The following is a 21,397-nucleotide window of genomic DNA, read 5'->3' on the forward strand; positions in this document are numbered from 1 at the left end:
CAGAGAGTTCGGCTAGCTTTGCCGAACAGACAGCTGTCAGTCACAGCGAAGGGGCAGGGAAGGGGTCGTGGTTACCGTGACTTCAAGCATGTGCAGAGAAGCGCTCGGGGCAGAGGATAAAACAACGTTTTCAGTACTTTTGCTGCATCTGCCTTCAGGAAGAAAGGCATCATCAGAAACACACTGCTGGCTACACGCAGGTACTGCTGGCGGCTTGGGATGGTTTTGGGAGGTGACGGGTTCCCTTTAAGAGCAGTATCTTCCTCAGATCCTGAACATGTGAACTTATCCATGGGAATGTAGGTCTTCTTCCAGTCAAAATGAACATGATCTAGTAATAAATATGCTGAAGTGGGGTGTCCAAAGTGGATCTCCAGTGGTTTCCAGACTACAACTCCCAGTTTATCAGGTCATGGGAGTTTTGCAACATCTGGAAAGCCACAGGTAAAATAACACGGGTTAAGCTGGCTGTACAGATTAGATAAATTTAGGCTGAACATTGCAATTTTTTTATTTTTTTGAAACTGGACAACTTTCTGTTTTATATGGGAGCCCTCTAACTCTTCACTGGCAGGTGTCTTAAGTTGGATGTCAACATGCCCGATCCTTTTGTTCTCAAGCAGAGTCTGGCAGCAGCTTTCTCTCATTTCAGGACACACGTTTGCTCGACCGAACCAAGCTATGGGGGTGGGGGGGGGGGGGGGGGGGGTCAGGAGTGATAACTGCCAGATGAAGATGTCTACTGTCACCTATCTAATGTGTATGTGGATCTCTTAAGAGGTCTCTTATAGACCGTCATTGTGTATGTGATCTCTTCTACTAAGTTGCTCCCTCTTATATGTACAGAGAGCTAGAAGCCCAGTTGTTGGAGCAGTGCACTGCCGACACCGGGACAGCCAAGGAGCAGAGCCTCCCGTCTGTTATGAGTAAGGAGGCCATTTTGTTTTAAGTTCTTCTTGCTTTAAAGAGGTATTTTTATTTTATTTTTTAAGTTATCCCCCATCCACAGGATAGGGGATAACTATTGGATCGGTGCAGCTCCCCTGAAATGAACGGAGCGGGCGATTGCACATGCAGGCGGCCACTCCATTCATTTCTATGGGAATTCCAGAGATGGCTGAGTACAGCTCTTTTTAGGGGGGCTGCAGGGGGTTCAGGGCCCCCATTCTCGTGATCAGTACACCTTTAACTCTTGTTAATTAATATACATGGGGGGGGGGGGCTTTGTCACTGAGATTACCTGTATCATTGATTTTTTTTCTGCACTGTTGTAGGCAGTGTGCCAGAAGAAGTAGTGGAAGATATGAAAGGTAAGGTAATATCAGTACCTTGAAGAACCATTGAAGTGTCATAGTTTTATTGAAATTGTATCCAGTTATTGCCCAAGCCAAACTACAATGTCTATAGGGAGGTTGGAGGAGATGGACGTACATTTCACACGTATGGCCATTGATAGCCATAGAAATGGTCATAGAACGTATATATATATATATATATATATATATATATATATATGGAAAGCAGTGGGTTGTTATAGAAATGAGGCTCCATAATGTAATACACATAGAAATTGTCATAGAAAGTGACATATGTATATGTAAGAAAATCTGTGAGCTTAAAGGGAACCTGTAATCCTCTTTATGCAGCCCTCTCTGATTTCAGTGGTGTGTCACTAAAAGTAAGCGGTTGGCAATAACCAGCAGTATAACCAGTGCAACCTGGGCCTGGAAAAGAGTCCCGGCTGGCTGTGCAGAGTCCTGGTTATTCATCATCTCCCGCTCTCCCCACCTACTGATAATTGCCAGTTTTGTCTCTTGGAGAGAATTGTCAGTCATCCGTGAGGAAAGCGTAAAGTACATGACAGGTTCCCTTTAATATAAAATCCCTCTCCAATTATAAGATATTTGTTTGCTGTCAGTGAATGTATACACATCTGCAGAGCTAAGGCTGCTTTCACATCAGCGCTTTCTTATTTCCGTTCTTCTGCTTCGTTATAGGAGCAAAAGAACGAGAATAACGGAATTGTGAGATTCGGCACTTAACTGAAGCAAAAGGAGCCGACAGACCCCATTGACTATAATGAGATCTGGTAGGTTTCCATTCAGGAGAACGTTTTTGTAGCAGAGAGAAAAGTCCTGCATGCAGGCACTTCCGTAATCTTCGTTCTTCTGCTCCTGTCACGATGTGATGTGAAAGAGACCTAATCCTGCTCTCAGCAAGACCACCGTTGTATCCAATCAAGGCAATTGCTCTTTGAGCTAAACATCCTGGACTCTAGACTGATCCATTGTAGCAAACTGCCAGCTGCTGATGATTTGTTTAGCTCAAAGATCATTGCCCATACTGAATACAGTCATATTCACTTCTCTTAGCTCAAGGGACCATTTAAACGGCGGATTTTGATGCCGTCAAAGTCTGCCGTGAATTTCGCTTCAGAAACCGCCACAGTTTCTGACGCAGTCGGTGACTGGGGATGCTGCAGAACCGCTTGCGACCTAGCTCCTTTGAATGACAGGCAGCCTCACAGTGTGCCAAGATTGGAAATTGCCCATTGCGGCCAATCTGTGAACTTCAGTGCTGCCTCCCTCTAAAAACCGGCAGACAACAGCGGCTCCTAACTGTGTTCAGGTTTACCACCTGTGAATGTGAACAAGTGTTTTCATTCACTGACTGCAAAACAGGTATCTTAAAAAAAACTGGAACAAAGCACATTGGAAAGTTGTATAATTGTTCTAGTCAGTGATTAAAGACTATCGCCAGGACTGCAAGAATTGATGGCGTATGCTTAGTGCATAGGCCATCAGTATGAGATTGGTGGGTGTCCCATCTCTTGGCATCGGCTCATTTTAGGGGCCGCGGCGCTACGAGAACCACGTCCCCTTCATTGTTTTTCAGGCATGGCTTGGTTCTTTTAGCTGGGGCAGCTTTAGGCTGGTGTTACCTTTCCCTGGAGGATATTGGTAGTGGTGGGTCTGTACTGACTAACTGAATAGCGTTTTTTCGGATATGCCAAGTCACTTTGCTTACCAGAACTCTTTTCCCCTTTGCGGCTGCAGTTCGTGTCTGTTTTGTAAGTGACCTGCAGCGAGGGCTGAAGATCCAGGCTGCCAAATTTAACATTGATGGAAGCTCCGAGGTAAGTTTCCTTCCTGAGTTTCTGTTCAAAAGGACTTGTCACCTCTTCTGATAAGTCTGATTTCTCGCCCATATTCCTTGGGGGACACAGGAAACCATGGGTATAGCTCTGCTCCCTAGGAGGCGTGACACTAAGTGAAAGCTGTAAGCCCCTCCTCCATCAGCTATACCCTTCAGCCTGGAGAAGAGACTGCCAGTTTTTGCTTAGTGTCCAAGGGGGCAAGACACCCCCTGCTTATGCAGGGTTGTTTTTCCTATAATTTTTTATTTTTTGCGTTATTTGTTGTTTTAATGCGATTTTTTTCTACTTACAGGGACAACAGAGGCGCATTAGACCCCTCTGTTTCTCCCGGGGTTGAGTTGCGCCAGTGCCGGTAATTCCGCACTGCCGCCTCCCCCACAGAAGACAAGGTGGACCAGGGCAGCCTCGCTCCCCTGCGTCCCGCCAGCTCAGGGTCGCCCGCACGCCAAGTCCCTCCCCCGGCTTCCTGCCACTGCGGTGCCAGGAGCTGAAGGGGTGACCCCGCTGGATGGATTGAGGGCGAAGACAGCGTATGGTGAGAGTGGCTGCTCCAGCCTCCCCTTCCTCCCTCCCACCGCTGCTACATCCCCCACCGCTGCTACATCCCCCACCACTGCTACATCCCCCCCCCATGGGCATATCGGGACCGGTAACTTTACCGGGCATCATTTGGGGTGGGACTTTGTCTTGGGCAAGTCCTTGGCAAGGACGCTGCCTTCAGGGGACGGCTGTAGGCAAGGAGGCAGTCTGCGACATCCAGGCGCGGCGGGGGCCGTTACTTGGCGCGAACGGCGCCATTTCAGGCCGGCACTTCATCCACCTTGGGGGTTAAAATCATTTGCTTCTCCTTCGGCGCGGCAGAGGGGGGCGGAGCTTCCTACATGCGCTCCGCTACTTCCGGTTTCGTCGGGCTCCACAGCGTGGAATCCTCTCTGCCGTCCGATCCTGAAGCCATTCATCTCCGTGCCGCTGCCTCTCCTCCACAGCCTCCTTCAGTCTGTTCCCCTTGCTGCTGCCGCTTGCAATCCGGGTCTGGTAGGACTGTTAACCCCCTCCGTGCCACCAGTACTGTTGCTTGGGTGTAATCCCCGTTCCGTTTTTTCTCTGGGGTCTCCCACTTTAAGTGCAACATCTTTTTCCACCATGTCAGACCCTTCTGCAGCCGCCAAGCCTTGGAACCATGCCTGTACTGCTTGTAGGGAACCCTTTCCCCGGGGGCAGTCTGATCCGCACTGTACTGCATGCCGAGCTCCACCGCAGCCTCAGTCGCCCGCTGTGTCGCTCCCTGCTTCCTCTGACCCGCCTGACTGGGCTAGATCCCTGTCCCAGGCCGTGGAAAGCCTCACTCATGTCGTGGGCCGCCTAATAGACAGGCCGCCTACCCCGCAGGACGCCACTCTTACTGTCGCGCCCTCCGGGTCCACTGCTTCTGCCGCTGCAGCGGGTTCACTCTCTCTTAGTGACCCCTCCCGAGCTAGGCACTCTCAGAAGCGTCTTAGAGTAGAGCGAGCCTCCTCCTCAGATGCCTCCCTCTCCCCGCCACGCGTGCGCACTCAGACGGGCCTCTCCTCTCCAAAGGATTCGCTCTCTGAAGGTGAATTGGCGGTTTCAGATTTGGAAATGGACTCGGCCCTGCCGTCCAAGCTAGCCTCAGCGATGGGTCAACTCATCTCTGATATTCGTGACACCTTTAAGGTGCAAGATGACCCCCCCTAGCTCTGACGCAGCTAGTGTCTCCTTTATCAGACCCAGGCAGGCCTCAAAAGTCTTTCCAATCCACTCTGATTTCTCCTCCGTGGTGTCTAAGGCTTGGGCTCGCCCGGACGCCCGTTTTGTCAACCCCAAGAAGCTGGACATTTGCTATCCTTTTCCAGCCGATGTCGTGGCCACCTGGTCGTCCCCACCCAAGGTGGACCCCCCTGTGGCCCGTCTGTCAAAAAACACGGCCATCCCTGTTCCCGACGGGTCCTCTCTTCAGTCAGCGGAGGACCGTCGCATGGAGACCCTTTCCAAGGGCATTTTTGCTGCCTCCGGTTCTGCTCTCAGACCGGTTTTTGCCTCTGCTTGGGCAGGTAAAGCAATCTCTGCTTGGGGTGCGCAGCTGGAACAGGAGTTGGACTCGGACGTCCCCATCCAGGACCTACGTTCCTTGGCCCAGCTTATTATTCGGGCCGGGAATTTTGTTTGTGAGGCCTCCCTTGATGCGGGAGCCCTTATTGCACGCTCCTCCGCCCTGGCTGTTTCCGTCAGGAGGGAGCTCTGGCTGAAGGTTTGGAAAGCGGACGCTGCCTCCAAACGTTCCTTGGCGGGGCTACCGTTTGCGGGTTCCCGCCTTTTCGGGGTCCGCCTAGACGAGCTTATTTCGGAGGCCACGGGTGGTAAAAGCACCCATCTTCCTCAACCCCAAGCCAGGGGCGCCCCCCGCGGACGCCCTGGTGCGTTTCGTTTTCGGTCCTCCCGCAGGACCTCTGGGGCTCCCCCCACAGCTGCCGCTTCGGCTCCTCCCCAGGATAAGCGTAGGAAGCCGTTTTTTCGGGCGCAGCCCTCCTGCCGCAGGCTGCCCGCACACCCGCAGCAAAGCAGTCCTCTGCCTGAAGGCGCGCCCCCACCCACCCGGGTGGGGGGCCGGCTCCTCCTTTTCAGGGACGTCTGGATGGCTCACGTCTCCGACGCCTGGGCTCTCGAAATTGTGTCCTCCGGATCCAAAATCGAATTTGCGTCCTTCCCTCCAGATCGGTTCTTTCGCTCCCGCCCGCCGCGGGACCCGAAAAGCGCGGCTGCGTTCTCCGCGGCTGTTCAAGCCTTACTGGACAGGGGGGTGATTACCCCCGTTCCTCTAGAGGAAAGGTTCCAAGGGTTCTACTCGAACCTCTTTGTAGTTCCCAAGAAGGGAGGTTCGGTGCGACCCATTTTGGACCTCAAAAAGCTCAACCGTTTTCTCCTCCTTCGACGGTTTCGGATGGAGTCCCTCCGTTCCGCGGTGGCTTCCCTGGAGCAGGGAGATTTCATGTCTTCCATCGATATACAGGATGCCTACCTCCATGTTCCGGTAGCCCGGTGTCACCATCGCTTCCTCCGATTCGCCGTGGGGGACCTCCACTTCCAATTTGTCGCCCTTCCCTTTGGGCTGGCAACAGCCCCCCGGGTGTTCACCAAGGTCCTGGCCCCGGTTTTGGCCTTACTCCGTTCCAGGGGTGTTTTTCTGCTACCGTACTTGGACGATATCCTTATCAAGGCTCCGTCCCTTTCTCAAGCGGTTGCCAGCGTGGATCTCACTCTAGAGACTCTGGCGAGGTTCGGTTGGGTCATCAACTTCCCCAAGTCCTCCCTTCCCCCCTCCAGACAACTGGTCTTCCTGGGAATGCTTTTAGACACGGGAGCGGCGGAGGTACGTCTTCCCTCGGAAAAACGACTGATCCTCCGTGGGGCGGTTCGGGGTCTCCTTCTCCACCGTCGACCGTCCTTCCGCTTCTGCATGCGGGTCTTGGGGCAGATGGTTGCCTGCTTCGAGGCGATCCCATTTGCGCAGTTTCACTCCCGCCCTCTCCAACGGGCGATCCTCTCCTCCTGGGACAAATCGCGGGAGTCTCTGGATCATCCCTTCCATCTATCGCCTCCGGTGCGGTCATCTCTCCGCTGGTGGTTACAGTCCCCTCTGCTGGGCAGGTCCTTTCTGCCACTCAACTGGTTGGTGGTTACAACCGATGCCAGTCTCTTGGGCTGGGGAGGCGTGTTTCCTCCCCGATCCGTCCAGGGCATTTGGTCTCCATCGGAGTCCAAACTCTCAATGTCCTGGAGCTGAGAGCGGCCCTTCTGTCTCTGCGACACTGGACTCATCTGCTGAAGGGTCATCCAGTTCGTGTGCAATCGGACAACGCCACGGCCGTGGCGTACATAAACCACCAGAGGGGCACTCGCAGCGCTGCAGCAATGCGGGAGGTCACCAGCATTCTCCGTTGGGCGGAAGCCCACGTCCCGGCCCTATCTGCAATTTTTATTCCAGGGGTGGACAATTGGGCGGCGGACTTCCTCAGTCGCACCACCGTCGACCCCGGCGAGTGGTCTCTTCACCCGGAGGTGTTCGAGGCCATTTGCCTTCGTTGGGGCATACCGGACGTGGACCTCATGGCCTCCAAATTCAATCACAAGGTCCCCGCCTATCTGTCCAGGGCCAGGGATCCGGGAGCTTGCGGAGCCGACGCCCTCGTTCTTCCTTGGCGAGGCTTCGCGCGCCCATACATATTCCCTCCCATCCCACTCCTGCCCAAGGTCCTTCGGAGGATCGCGGCGGAAGGCGTCTCGGTGATTCTGGTCGCTCCGGACTGGCCCCGCCGGTCTTGGTATGCCGACCTCATGCTGCTCCTGGCAGACGCGCCCTGGCCGCTGCCCGCCAGGGAAGATCTTCTCTCTCAGGGACCGATCTTTCACCCGCGTTTAAGGTCCCTACGTTTGACGGCGTGGTTGTTGAGACCACCGTCCTGACACGTAGGGGTTTTTCTGCGGACGTCGTCCGCACCATGATCCGCGCCCGTAAGCCGTCCTCTTCTAGGATCTATTATAGGACCTGGAGGACCTTTTTGGGGTTCTGTGCCGATCTGGGGATTCCTCCGCTCCGCTTTTCTCTCCCCACCGTTTTGTCCTTCCTGCAGAGCGGACTTACCCAAGGTCTGGGCCTTAGTTCTTTGAAGGGTCAGGTGTCTGCGCTGTCCATTTTGTTTCAGCGCCCACTGGCCCCCCTTGGTCCTGTCAAGACCTTCCTTCAGGGCGTGGCTCACGCGGTTCCCCCGTACTGCCCTCCGGTACCGCCCTGGGACCTGAACCTGGTTCTCTCAGCGCTCCAGGCTTCTCCTTTCGAGCCTCTGCGGACGGTTTCTTTGCGACTTCTGTCCTGCAAGGTTATTTTCCTTGTAGCCGTCACCTCTCTTCGGAGGGTGTCCGAATTGGCTGCACTCTCCTGTCTGGAACCTTTCCTAGTGTTCCACCAGGACAAGGTGGTTCTTCGTCCGGTCCCTTCCTTCCTTCCTAAGGTGGTCTCCGCCTTTCATCTGAACGAGGACATCGTTCTCCCCTCTTTGTGTCCTTCCCCTTCCCACCCGCGGGAGAGGAAGCTTCATCGCCTGGACGTTGTCAGGGCGCTCAAGGTTTACCTGGAGGTAACCAGCTCTTTCAGGCATACTGACTCGCTCTTTGTGGTTCCGGAGGGGTCGCGCAGAGGGATGGCGGCATCCAAAGTTGCTATCGCCCGTTTTGTCAAGATGGCTGTTACTGAGGCTTATCTCGCCAAGGGCAAGGTTCCGCCCCTTGGTGTTACCGCTCACTCCACTAGAGCGGTCGGGGCTTCCTGGGCTCAGAGGAATCGGGCTTCTACGGAGCAGATTTGCAAGGCGGCCACTTGGTCCTCCTTGCACACCTTCACCAAGTTCTACAGGGTGCATACTCATGCGTCGGCTGACGCTGCTTTGGGCCGTCTGGTGTTGCAGGCGGCAGTTGATTGATGCCTCTGGTGTTGGTTTAGTTTGTTCTGGTCCCTCCCTTCTGGGACTGCTCTGGAACGTCCCATGGTTTCCTGTGTCCCCCAAGGAATATGGGCGAGAAAAGGAGACTTTTGTATTACTTACCAGTAAAGTCTCTTTCTCGCTCTTCCTTGGGGGACACAGCACCCGCCCTTCATTTGGGTTACAGTTGTGGTTCCGGCTTGGTTGCCCCCGTTGGGGCTCGACAGTTCTTTTTCCGGTTGGTGGTTATCTTTCACTACTTGGACACGCAACTGGCAGTCTCTTCTCCAGGCTGAAGGGTATAGCTGATGGAGGAGGGGCTTACAGCTTTCACTTAGTGTCACGCCTCCTAGGGAGCAGAGCTATACCCATGGTTTCCTGTGTCCCCCAAGGAAGAGCGAGAAAGAGACTTTACTGGTAAGTAATACAAAAGTCTCCTTTTATGAAGTAATTGTATTCTGTATGAAATAACAGTTTTGGAGCATCTTGTCTTTGGTGTCCCATTCCTCTGGGTGTTACTGGGAAGGGAGGTGGATTGCAAGAGGAATGGTAACACCCAGTTGTTAAAGCATCCATAAATTTGTTGGAGGAATAACGGAGGAACAGTATAATTTAGAGTTATAAGAATACAACTATTTCCTAAAACATGTCAGGAGAGTGGACCGCTCCTCTTTGATCTACAACCCATGCAGATACCTGTCAGGTCTGTGATGCACTTGTTTTCTCCTTTTTTGTTTCAGCGCCCCGCACCTCCTCCTGATGTTGATTACCCACTGGATGGACAGAAGATCCTGCATGTAAAAGGAGCCATCAGGTTTGCTGGTTTGATTACAGTCACAAAGTAGTTACAGCCTAGCCTTCTGTATATAATGATACACTATATGGACAGAAGTATTAGGACACCTGCACATTACATCTCCAGGAGCTTTTATCACATCCCATGCTAAATCCATAGACATTAATATGGAGTTTGTCCCCCCCTAAAACAGCTTTCACTCCTCTGGGAAGGCTTTCCACAAGATTGTGGAGTGTGTCTGTGGGAATTTCTGCCCAGTTTTCCAAAAGAGCATTGTGAGGTCAGACCCTGACGTTCGATGAGAGGGCCTGATTTGCAGTGTTTGTTCTAGTTTATCCAAAAGGTGTTGGATGGGGTTGAGATCAGGGCTCTTCATGGACAAGTCAAGTACTTCCACACGAAACTTACCGAACCATGTCTTTATGCATTTTGCCGACCAGGGGGTGCAATAACGCCTGTACAGGTAGGTGTCACTGACATCTATACAAGCAGGTTTACTCTCTGTGTGGTTTAGTCCCTGCCGTCCACTATCAACCCTGGAACTGAACAGGCCTCACAGGCTGCACTGATGCAGCGCTCTGGATCAGCACGGCAGCCCAGCACTAACTGAAGCCAGGCTCCCACTGTAACGGCCGGCATTGGAGATAACTCCAATGCTACTCTCTTAAAACGGTTATCCAGTAATAGATAATGATGACCTATCCTGTTGGAAGAGAAGGCGGTGCTCCAGGTGAGGGCAGCTTCCACCTTTATTACATTACGCGTCATCTCTTCAAACAGCTGATCGTGGGGGTCTCTCTGATCAGATATTGATGACTTATGCTGAGGATAGGTCATCAATATAGGTTGCTGCACAAACCCTTAATCTCTGTAGATCCGTGGTCAATAGCGGCCAAGGCATCTGGGCAGTTAAAGGAGCAGGACTCCCTGTCATACAAGTACATTATAAAAGCCATATCTTTTTAGTGGGACTACAAAAAAGAATAATGTTAAAGTTTATTTTTAAAAACTTTATTTTCCATAAAAAGTGGTTTTATTTAGTAAGTGGTAAAAACAGCTCGCTGCATCCCTCTATAATAAAGAATAAACTTTATTTGTATCGTCCAGTGAACAGTTTAAAAAAAATAAAAATAAATATATAGTAATTATGTCATAGTTGTTTTCCTATTCATCCTGCCCCAAAAAATAAATGTTACGTCATAAATTAAATGTACATCTTTTCCTGCAAAATTCCTGGCTCTTGGAATGCGACGACTTAACAAGATGAGCTACTGTTGTGCAAAAGAAGTAAAAAAAAACAAACTCAAAACAGTATCACTGTAATTGTACTGACCCAAAGAATAACAGAATTGCGCTAGTTATGTCGCATGGTGAACATTGTAAATTTAAAACGCAAAATGAATGGTGGAACTGCTGTTTTCCCAGTTCTCATGTTAATGTTATATATACCCCACTATATATTACCTGTATATAGATAATGCATGATCCACCATTCTCAATCAATAGTTATCAAAGATTATCTACTTCTCCTGACCTCTGCACAGGTCACATAGAAGTCTGAGGTCCCCTCCTATCTACTGTGTCTGTGGGCCATGTGACTATTCTCAAAATACAGGAAATACTGACATACCGTATTCTAGGCCTAGTGGCCAGTGTAAAAACTGCAGGATTTTAAGATTGTTTTTTATAAACAATCTATAACTACCCACAAGTACAGAGAGAGACGTAAAAAAAAAAAAGTTTAACATTTTAATGACACATACCCTTTAAAAGCCTTAATGAAGATCTTGGAGATATTGTGGGATTTTTACATAATGTCTGCTTTTCATTGACAGAGACTCTGTGGTCGAGATGTTATTCGAGCAGGACAATGAAGAGAAGTCTGTTGCCACTTTAATACTGGACTCGCTTGTACAGGTAACACAGCCTTTAATCATCTGAAATAAAAATTTTAATATAAAAAAACAATTCTCGTTAATATCATTGGAGGAAACAGCACCATGGGTATAGGCCCAGCGTCTAGGAGGTCAACACCAGAAATAAAAAAATAAAAATAAGTATTGCTCCTCCCAGGAGGGCTATACCCTGTCCACATACACTAGTCTAATTAGTCTTCGGTTTTATGCACACGTCCAAATCTGTTTTGCGGTCTGCAAACTGCAGATTCGCGAAATATGACCTAAATGGGTCCACATTTTGCGGACAAGTACAGGACATGTTCTGTCTTTTGCAGGACAGACAAACAGATGCAGAAAGCACATGGAAGTCATCTGTGTGCTTTCTGCATTTGTATGTCCATTCAGCAAAAGATAGAACATGTCCTGTACATGTCTACGAGATGCGGACCCATTGAAGTCAATAGATCCTCAACAAAATGCGAACAGCACACAGGCCGTATCCATATTTTGCAGATCCATGGTTTTCAGTCATGTGCAAGAAGCCTTAGACAAGTGTCTGTAAGAGGCAGACACGACCAGGTCATTTCGAGTAAAAAAAGGTCAAATCCTTTTGTGAATGCAGCTTGTTGGAAGACTGATGTGTCTCCATACGTCTCACTGCAAACAACCCCTCTGTAGAGGTAGGACACAGATGGAAGTCTGTATAACTGCATTCATTCATTAATATGTCCCCATGGTGACACATAGGTGTAAGTAACTGGAGACCCGAAACAGCCAGCCTGGACAACCCCATTGACTGATCGGCTGATAACAAGTGGTAGCCCTGTGATAGGTACAGATTTCACATTTCCAGATCATGGGTTTTGCCCAGTGAAGAGACTTGTGCTGTTTGTGGATCTTGGTTTTCATTAGTATCATTGTAATTAGAAGCCGTTAAGCATACCGTAATGAGTTGCATTTAATTTGTCCATGACAGATTTGTGACTGGTCATTTTAGACTATTGCCTGTTAATGTTCATGTCATCCTTTGTGTTAGTGCCCAATAGATACTAGGAAACAACTGTCTGAGAACATTGTAGTCACTGGAGGTACATCGATGCTGCCAGGATTTCTACACCGGTTAATGGCAGAGATACGATTCTTGGTGGAAAAGCCAAAATATAAAGAAGCCCTCGCCACCAAGACCTTCAAGGTTCACAGTCCACCTGCAAAGCCAAACTTTGTGGCCTGGCTAGGAGGTAATATGAGTAATTGACTTACGGAATTATATCTCACCGCACAAGAAGTTGTCCGTGTTCTCCTGGAGTCATTTTAGCATGTTGACCATTAAAGGGAACCTGTTACCGGGATTTTGTGTGTAGAGCTGAGGACATAGGTTGCTACATCACCGCTAGCACATCCGCAATACCCAGTCCCCATAGCTCTGTGTGCTTTTATTGTGTAAAAAACCCGATTTTATACATATGCAAATTAACCTGAGATGAGTCCTGTCCGTGAGCTATGGGGACTGGGTATTGCGGATGTGCTAGCGGCCATCTAGCAACCCATGTCCTCAGCTCTATACACAAAATCCCGGTGACAGGTTCCCTTTAACCACCTCCGGACCGCCTAACGCAGGATCGCGTTCCGGAGGTGGCAGCCCTGCGCAGAGTCACGCATATATGCGTCATCTCGCGAGACGCGAGATTTCCTGTGAACGCGCGCACACAGGCGTGCGCGCTCACAGGAACGGAAGGTAAGAGAGTTGATCTCCAGCCTGCCAGCGGCGATCGTTCGCTGGCAGGCTGGAGATGTGTTTTTTTTTAACCCCTAACAGGTATATTAGACGCTGTTTTGATAACAGCGTCTAATATACCTGCTACCTGGTCCTCTGGTGGTCCCCTTTGTTTGGATCGACCACCAGAGGACACAGGTAGCTCAGTAAAGTCCCACCAAGCACCACTACACTACACTACACCCCCCCCCCCGTCACTTATTAACCCCTTATTAGCCCCTGATCACCCCATATAGACTCCCTGATCACCCCCCTGTCATTGATTACCCCCCTGTCATTGATCAACCCCCTGTAAAGCTCCATTCAGACGTCCGCATGATTTTTACGGATCCACTGATAGATGGATCGGATCCGCAAAACGCATCCGGACGTCTGAATGAAGCCTTACAGGGGCGTGATCAATGACTGTGGTGATCACCCCATATAGACTCCCTGATTACACCCCTGTCATTGATTACACCCCTGTCATTGATTACCCCCCTGTAAAGCTCCATTCAGACGTCCGCATGATTTTTACGGATCCACTGATAGATGGATCGGATCCGCAAAACGCATCCGGACGTCTGAATGAAGCCTTACAGGGGCATGATCAATGACTGTGGTGATCACCCCATATAGACTCCCTGATCACCCCCCTGTAAAGCTCCATTCAGATGTCCGCATGATTTTTACGGATGCACTGATAGATGGATCGGATCCGCAAAACGCATCCGGACGTCTGAATGAAGCCTTACAGGGGCATGATCAATGACTGTGGTGATCACCCCATATAGACTCCCTGATCACCCCCCTGTAAAGCTCCATTCAGATGTCCGCATGATTTTTACGGATGCACTGATAGATGGATCGGATCCGCAAAACGCATCCGGACGTCTGAATGAAGCCTTACAGGGGCGTGATCAATGACTGTGGTTATCACCCCATATAGACTCCCTGATCACCCCCCTGTCATTGATTACACCCCTGTCATTGATCAACCCCCTGTAAAGCTCCATTCAGATGTCCGCATGATTTTTACGGATGCACTGATAGATGGATCGGATCCGCAAAACGCATCCGGACGTCTGAATGAAGCCTTACAGGGGCGTGATCAATGACTGTGGTGATCACCCCATATAGACTCCCTGATCACCCCCCTGTCATTGATCAACCCCCTGTAAAGCTCCATTCAGATGTCCGCATGATTTTTACGGATGCACTGATAGATGGATCGGATCCGCAAAACGCATACGGACGTCTGAATGAAGCCTTACACGGGCGTGATCAATGACTGTGGTTATCACCCCATATTGACTCCCTGATCACCCCCCTGTCATTGATCACCCCCCCCTGTCATTGATCACCCCCCCCTGTCATTGATCACCCCCCCTGTCATTGATCACCCCCCTGTCATTGATCACCCCTCTGTAAGGCTCCATTCAGACATTTTTTTGGCCCAAGTTAGCGGAATTTTTTTTTTTTTTTTCTTACAAAGTCTCATATTCCACTAACTTGTGTCAAAAAATAAAATCTCACATGAACTCACCATACCCATCACGGAATCCAAATGCGTAAAATTTTTTAGACATTTATATTCCAGACTTCTTCTCACGCTTTAGGGCCCCTAGAATGCCAGGGCAGTATAAATACCCCACATGTGACCCCATTTCGGAAAGAAGACACCCCCAGGTATTCTGTGAGGGGCATATTGAGTCCATGAAAGATTGAAATTTTTGTCCCAAGTTAGCGGAACGGGAGACTTTGTGAGAAAAAAATTAAAAATATCAATTTCCGCTAACTTGTGCCAAAAATTTTTTTTTTCTATGAACTCGCCATGCCCCTCATTGAATACCTTGGGGTGTCTTCTTTCCAAAATGGGGTCACATGTGGGGTATTTATACTGCCCTGGCATTCTAGGGGCCCCAAAGCGTGAGAAGAAGTCTGGTATCCAAATGTCTAAAAATGCCCTCCTAAAAGGAATTTGGGCACCTTTGCGCATCTAGGCTGCAAAAAAGTGTCACACATCTGGTATCGCCGTACTCAGGAGAAGTTGGGGAATGTGTTTTGGGGTGTCATTTTACATATACCCATGCTGGGTGAGAGAAATATCTTGGTCAAATGCCAACTTTGTATAAAAAAATGGGAAAAGTTGTCTTTTGCCAAGATATTTCTCTCACCCAGCAAGGGTATATGTAAAATGACACCCCAAAACACATTCCCCAACTTCTCCTGAATACGGCGATACCACATGTGTGACACTTTTTTGCAGCCTAGGTGGGCAAAAGGGCCCATATTCCAAAGAGCACCTTTAGGATTTCACAGGTCATTTACCTACTTACCACACATTAGGGCCCCTGGAAAATGCCAGGGCAGTATAACTACCCCACAAGTGACCCCATTTTGGAAAGAAGACACCCCAAGGTATTCCGTGAGGGGCATGGAGAGTTCCTAGAATTTTTTATTTTTTGTCACAAGTTAGTGGAAAATGCTGATTTATTTATTTATTTATTTTTTTCATACAAAGTCTCATATTCCACTAACTTGTGACAAAAAATAAAAACTTCCATGAACTCACTATGCCCATCAGCGAATACCTTGGGGTGTCTTCTTTCCAAAATGGGGTCACTTGTGGGGTAGTTATACTGCCCTGGCATTCTAGGGGCCCAAATGTGTGGTAAGGAGTTTGAAATCAAATTCTGTAAAAAATGACCTGTGAAATCCGAAAGGTGCTCTTTGGAATATGGGCCCCTTTGCCCACCTAGGCTGCAAAAAAGTGTCACACATCTGGTATCTCCGTACTCAGGAGAAGGTGGGGAATGTGTTTTGGGGTGTCATTTTACATATACCCATGCTGGGTGAGAGAAATATCTTGGCAAAAGACAACTTTTCCCATTTTTTTTTTTTATACAAAGTTGGCATTTGACCAAGATATTTATCTCACCCAGCATGGGTATATGTAAAAAGACACCCCAAAACACATTCCTCAACTTCTCCTGAATACAGAGATACCAGATGTGTGACACTTTTTTGCAGCCTAGGTGGGCAAAGGGGCCCATATTCCAAAGAGCACCTTTCGGATTTCACTCGTCATTTTTTACAGAATTTGATTTCAAACTCCTTACCACACATTTGGGCCCCTAGAATGCCAGGGCAGTATAACTACCCCACAAGTGACCCCATTTTGGAAAGAAGAGACCCCAAGGTATTTTGTGATGGGCATAGTGAGTTCATGGAAGTTTTTATTTTTTGTCACAAGTTAGTGGAATATGAGACTTTTTGTAAGAAAAAAAAAAAAAAATCATCATTTTCCGCTAACTTGTGACAAAAAATAAAAAGTTCTATGAACTCACTATGCCCATCAGCGAATACCTTAGGGTGTGTACTTTCCGAAATGGGGTCATTTGTGGGGTGTTTGTACTGTCTGGGCACTGTAGAACCTCAGGAAACATGACAGGTGCTCAGAAAGTCAGAGCTGCTGCAAAAAGCGGAAATTCACATTTTTGTACCATAGTTTGTAAACGCTATAACTTTTACCCAAACCATTTTTTTTTTACCCAAACATTTTTTTTTAATCAAAGACATGTAGAACTATAAATTTAGAGCAAAATTTCTATATGGATCTCGTTTTTTTTGCAAAATTTTACAACTGAAAGTGAAAAATGTCATTTTTTTGCAAAAAAATCGTTAAATTTCGATTAATAACAAAAAAAGTAAAAATGTCAGCAGCAATGAAATACCACCAAATGAAAGCTCTATTAGTGAGAAGAAAAGGAGGTAAAATTCATTTGGGTGGTAAGTTGCATGACCGAGCAATAAACGGTGAAAGTAGTGTAGGTCAGAAGTGTAAAAAGTGGCCTGGTCTTTCAGGGTGTTTAAGCACTGGGGGCTGAGGTGGTTAAAGAGGATCTGTCACCATGTTTATGCTGCCCTGTCTGAGGTCAGCATACCTAGATTATAGTGGGTTGTCACTTTTATTAGTCTCCATAAAATAATACTTTACTGAAAGAGTTATCGGACTTGGGCCTCAATAACAGAACCATATTTTTGATTGGCTTCGCATGCGGAACCGTTCATTTCTGTGGGGCCGCAAAAAATGCGGACAGCAGACAGGTGACATCCGCGTGCTGTCCGCATCCATGTGGTCATTCCACAAGTGATAGAACACGTCCTAAACTTGTCTGTTTTGTAGACCACATTAGCCATTTCTACTGATGGGTGAGAGAAAATTGCAGAATGCACACAACTAGTATTCATACTTTGTAGATCCGCAGTTTGCGGGCCGCAACATGGCTACGGTCATGTGCATGAGGCCTAAATCTGATAACCTATACTCCCCACTTAATCCCTTTGCTGCCATTCCTCACCTCAGTCTTCTGATCCCCTATACTGCTGAGGCCATGTACAGACTACAGGTGAGGACAGAATGGCTGTGCAGTCAGTGGAGGGGGATTAAGCAGTCATCTTATATTCTTGTATCATTTTATCAGATTTAGGGGTTCTGGGGAGATTTTCTAATAAGTTGGAGTCCTAAAAATTCATAAACCGCCGTCACCCAGTCCACCAGCTGCTGATTTACAGCGTTCTCCCCTAGCCACAGTGAGAAAAGCTGTCAATCAGGAGGACAGGGGAGACTGGCTGTCATAAATGTGATAAGTCCACCCACTTCTCATGCTGGATCTAATAAAGTGATTTTACGGAAACTACTGCAAGATGATAAAAGTAAATGACAAACAGTATAAGCCCGGTGACAGATTAACTTTTAATAGAGACATTCACCGCTGTTCCTAGGTAGTGATGGAGCTCCAGAGAGCTGGAAATGGCTTTGTAACCTTTGTCAAACTTTGATCATGACATAATGTGATGACTACTAGTAGTATAATGGTGTGTATGCAATGGAGTACCCCCAAGATGTGCAGTGGATTAGTATACTTCACATGCATTGACATCTCAGCAGAAAGGGTACCTCACTTGCATTTACGTCACTCCCATTACATGCAGTGATTATTCTCAATCTCTTTCACCATCCAGGAGCGATATTTGGAGCTCTTCAGGATATCCTCGGCAGCCGCTCTGTGTCTAAAGAATATTACAACCAGACGGGCCGTATTCCTGACTGGTGCTGTCTTAACAACCCGCCTCTTGAAATCATGTTTGATGTTGGAAAGTCTGCACCTCCAATGATGAAACGAGCCTTCTCTACCGAAAAGTGAAGACCCTGGACCAGAAAACAACAGTTTTAAGAAAAAGACTAAACTAGATGTGCAAAAATACCAATATTTATTCTACTTTTCAATGCTAACAAGGCCTTGTGTATATTTGTATTATATATTTCCCTCTTTACCTGGCTTTACTGTAGGTGGTCATATTCCATGATATTCAAAGTGTTAGGAAATGATGTAAAATGACTTATATGGCTTCTCCATTCCCTCATGTGAGTACTTGATCGTACAGTGGACCTGTTGGCTACATGGTTGAGGCAGCCATTATGTGTGCTCAGTCAGTATCCCACCTGGGGCTTCTCACTGTGGAAAAGCCTTTATATATAGGATGTACTCATTATTGGTGAGTTAAATATTGATGTACCACATAAAAATGGCTGCCTTTACCCATAAGGCTACTTTCACACTAGCGTTTTGGCTTTCAGTTTGTGAGATCCGTTCAGATCCAAAACGGATCAGTTTTGCCCTAATGCATTCTGAATGGAAAAGGATCCGCTCAGAATGCATCAGTTTGCCTCCATTCAGTCTCCATTGCGCTCTGGAGGCCGACACCAAAACACTGCCTGCCGCATTTTTCTGTCCCGGGATGCGGAGCCAAACTGATCCGTCCTGGCACACAATGTAAGTCAATAGGGACGGATCCGTTTTCTCTGACACAATCTGGAACAATAGAAAACGGATCCGTCCGCCATTGACTTTCAATGGTGTTCATGACATATCCGTCATGGCTATAGAAGACATAATACAACCAGATCCGTTCATGACTGATGCATGCGGTTGTATTATTGTAACAGAAGTGTTTTTTTTTGCAGATCCATGAGGGATCTGCAAAAACGTTAGTGTGAAAGTAGCCTAAGAGGGGTCCATTTTGAAATGCACTTGTCACACAGGGAAGGGTGAACGTTTCAGAACTAAGGAGCTGCAGGTGACAATACTTCTCCTCCATTGGATATACAAGTATGTCTGCACCTGCATAGCAGGATATACCGTAGTAATGTGCTGTATTCCCATTGTAGGTATTATTGTGCCTGTGTACGGCCAAGGGGACCGGGTAGATTAGATATGGCCGTTTAGATGGAAGCCAAAAAGTTAATGCACCCTATAAATTGAGCATTTTCCCCAGATTTGTATAACCCACTGCATTTTCCGAACCTTCTGTATGCCTGATATATCTGCACAATAAACAGATACTGGCGTTAGTGTAAGAAGTTTGCTTTTTTAACATTCATTTTAATTTTTGTAACTGCTAAATTAGCTTTGAGTTATTAAGGCAGCATCATGAACAGAGTCTGCAACTCCCCATGAAATGAAATTAAATGGTTGGATTAAAAAATATATATATATATATATATAAGTCCTTCGATAAGCTTCTGCAATGTCACAAGATTTATTTCCATCCAGTGTTGCATTGATGATGGCAGAGTCTGACCGCTGCGCAAAGCCTCCTCCAGCACATCCCAAATATTCTCAATGGGGTTGAGGTCTGGACTTTGTGATGGCCAATCCATGTGAGAAAATGATGTCTCATGCTCCCTGAACCACTCTTTCACAATTTGAGTCCGATGAATCCTGGCATTGTCATCTTGGAATATGCCCATGCCATCAGGGAAGAACAAATCCATTGATGTAATAACCTGGTCATTCAGTATGTTCAGGTAGTCGCTGACCTCATTCTTGGAGCACATACTGTTGGTGAACCTAGACCTGACCAACTGCAGCAACCCCAGATCATAGCACTGCCCCCACAGGCTGGTACAGTAGGCAGTAGGCATGATGGGGGCATCACTTCATCTGCCTCTCTTCTTACCCTGATGTGCCCATCACTCTGGAACAGGGTAAATCTGGACTCATCAGACCACAGGACCTTCTTCCATTGCTCCAGAGTCCAATCTTTATGCTCCCTAGCAAATTGTAGCCTTTTTTCTGGTTTGCCTCATTGATTAGTGGTTTTCTTACGGCTACGAAGCTGTTCAGTCCCAATCCCTTGAGTTCCCTTCGCATTGTGCGTGTGGAAATGCTCTTACTTTCACTATTAAACATAGCCCTGAGTTCTACTGTTGTTTTTTTTTCGATTTGATTTCACGAAACGTATAAGTGATCGCCGACCACGATCATTCAGGATTTTTTTCCCGCCACATTTCTTCCTCGAATACGATTGGTCCCCACTATCCTTTTAATGATGCGTTGGACAGTTCTTAACCCAATTTTAGTAGTTTCTGCAATCTCCTTAGATGTTTTCTCTGCTTGATGCATGCCAATGATCTGACCCTTCTCAAACAGACTAACATCTTTTCCACGACCACGAGATGTGTCTTTCTACATGGTTGTTTAAGAAATGAGAAGCAACTCATTGCACCAGTTGGGGTTAAATAACTTGTTGCCAGCTGAAAGATAATCACTCATGCAGTAATTATCCAATACAAAACCTAAACCAAACCAAAATAAACACCTGCCCGTCTGGGCTCTGGATAATACAGTGAAGATCCTAACTCACCTATTGAACACAGGTCACACAGAGAATTCGGCTTCTCTAGCCAGCAGCGCAGCCATCTTCCCAGGCTTTCTCCAGGCATTACTCTCCCCAGACTGACAGCCTGGACTGTGCTTTATTTCCTCTTGATGATCCCAGCTGGCCTCAGGCTAGGGGAAAACCTGCCCCGGATTTGGGTGGACTGGGGAGGTCCCTCAAACAATCTTACCTTCTCCCAGTCCAATAAAATCCAGCCCATAAACTTAACAAAACTGTCTCGGCAACCTACACATTGCTGAGACCACTTTAACCTTCTATTTCAGAACTTTTTCCACCTTTTAATGTGACCTATAAGCTGTACAATAAAAATAAAATAATGGTTGCATAAGTCTGCACACCCTTAGACTAATACTTTGTTGAAGCACCTTTTGATTTTATTACAGCACTCAGTCTTTTTGGGTATGAGTCTATCAGCATGGCACATTTTGACTTGGCAAGATTTGCACACTCTTCTTTGCAAAAACACTCCAAATCTGTCCGATTGCGAGGGCATCTCCTGTGCACAGCCCTCCTCAGATCACCCCACAGATTTTCAGTTTAGTAGCACCC

At 47.7% G+C, this 21,397-nt stretch overlaps 1 protein-coding gene across 1 annotated transcript in view; it reads left to right on the forward strand.

The window, feature by feature from the left end:
• ACTR10 (actin related protein 10) overlaps positions 1-18,831 on the forward strand; it is a 34,164-nt gene extending 15,333 nt beyond the window's left edge. The window contains exons 7-13 of the mRNA XM_040411288.1: positions 847-926; positions 1,275-1,310; positions 3,057-3,136; positions 9,393-9,466; positions 11,284-11,365; positions 12,383-12,584; positions 18,128-18,831. Of these exons, the coding sequence (XP_040267222.1) occupies positions 847-926; positions 1,275-1,310; positions 3,057-3,136; positions 9,393-9,466; positions 11,284-11,365; positions 12,383-12,584; positions 18,128-18,309 (736 nt within the window). The 3' untranslated portion in view covers positions 18,310-18,831. The remainder of the gene's footprint in view (positions 1-846; positions 927-1,274; positions 1,311-3,056; positions 3,137-9,392; positions 9,467-11,283; positions 11,366-12,382; positions 12,585-18,127) is intronic.
• The last annotated feature ends 2,566 nt before the right edge of the window (positions 18,832-21,397 follow it).

This window comes from Bufo bufo, chromosome 11, assembly GCF_905171765.1.
Source record: "Bufo bufo chromosome 11, aBufBuf1.1, whole genome shotgun sequence".
NCBI lineage: Eukaryota > Metazoa > Chordata > Amphibia > Anura > Bufonidae > Bufo > Bufo bufo.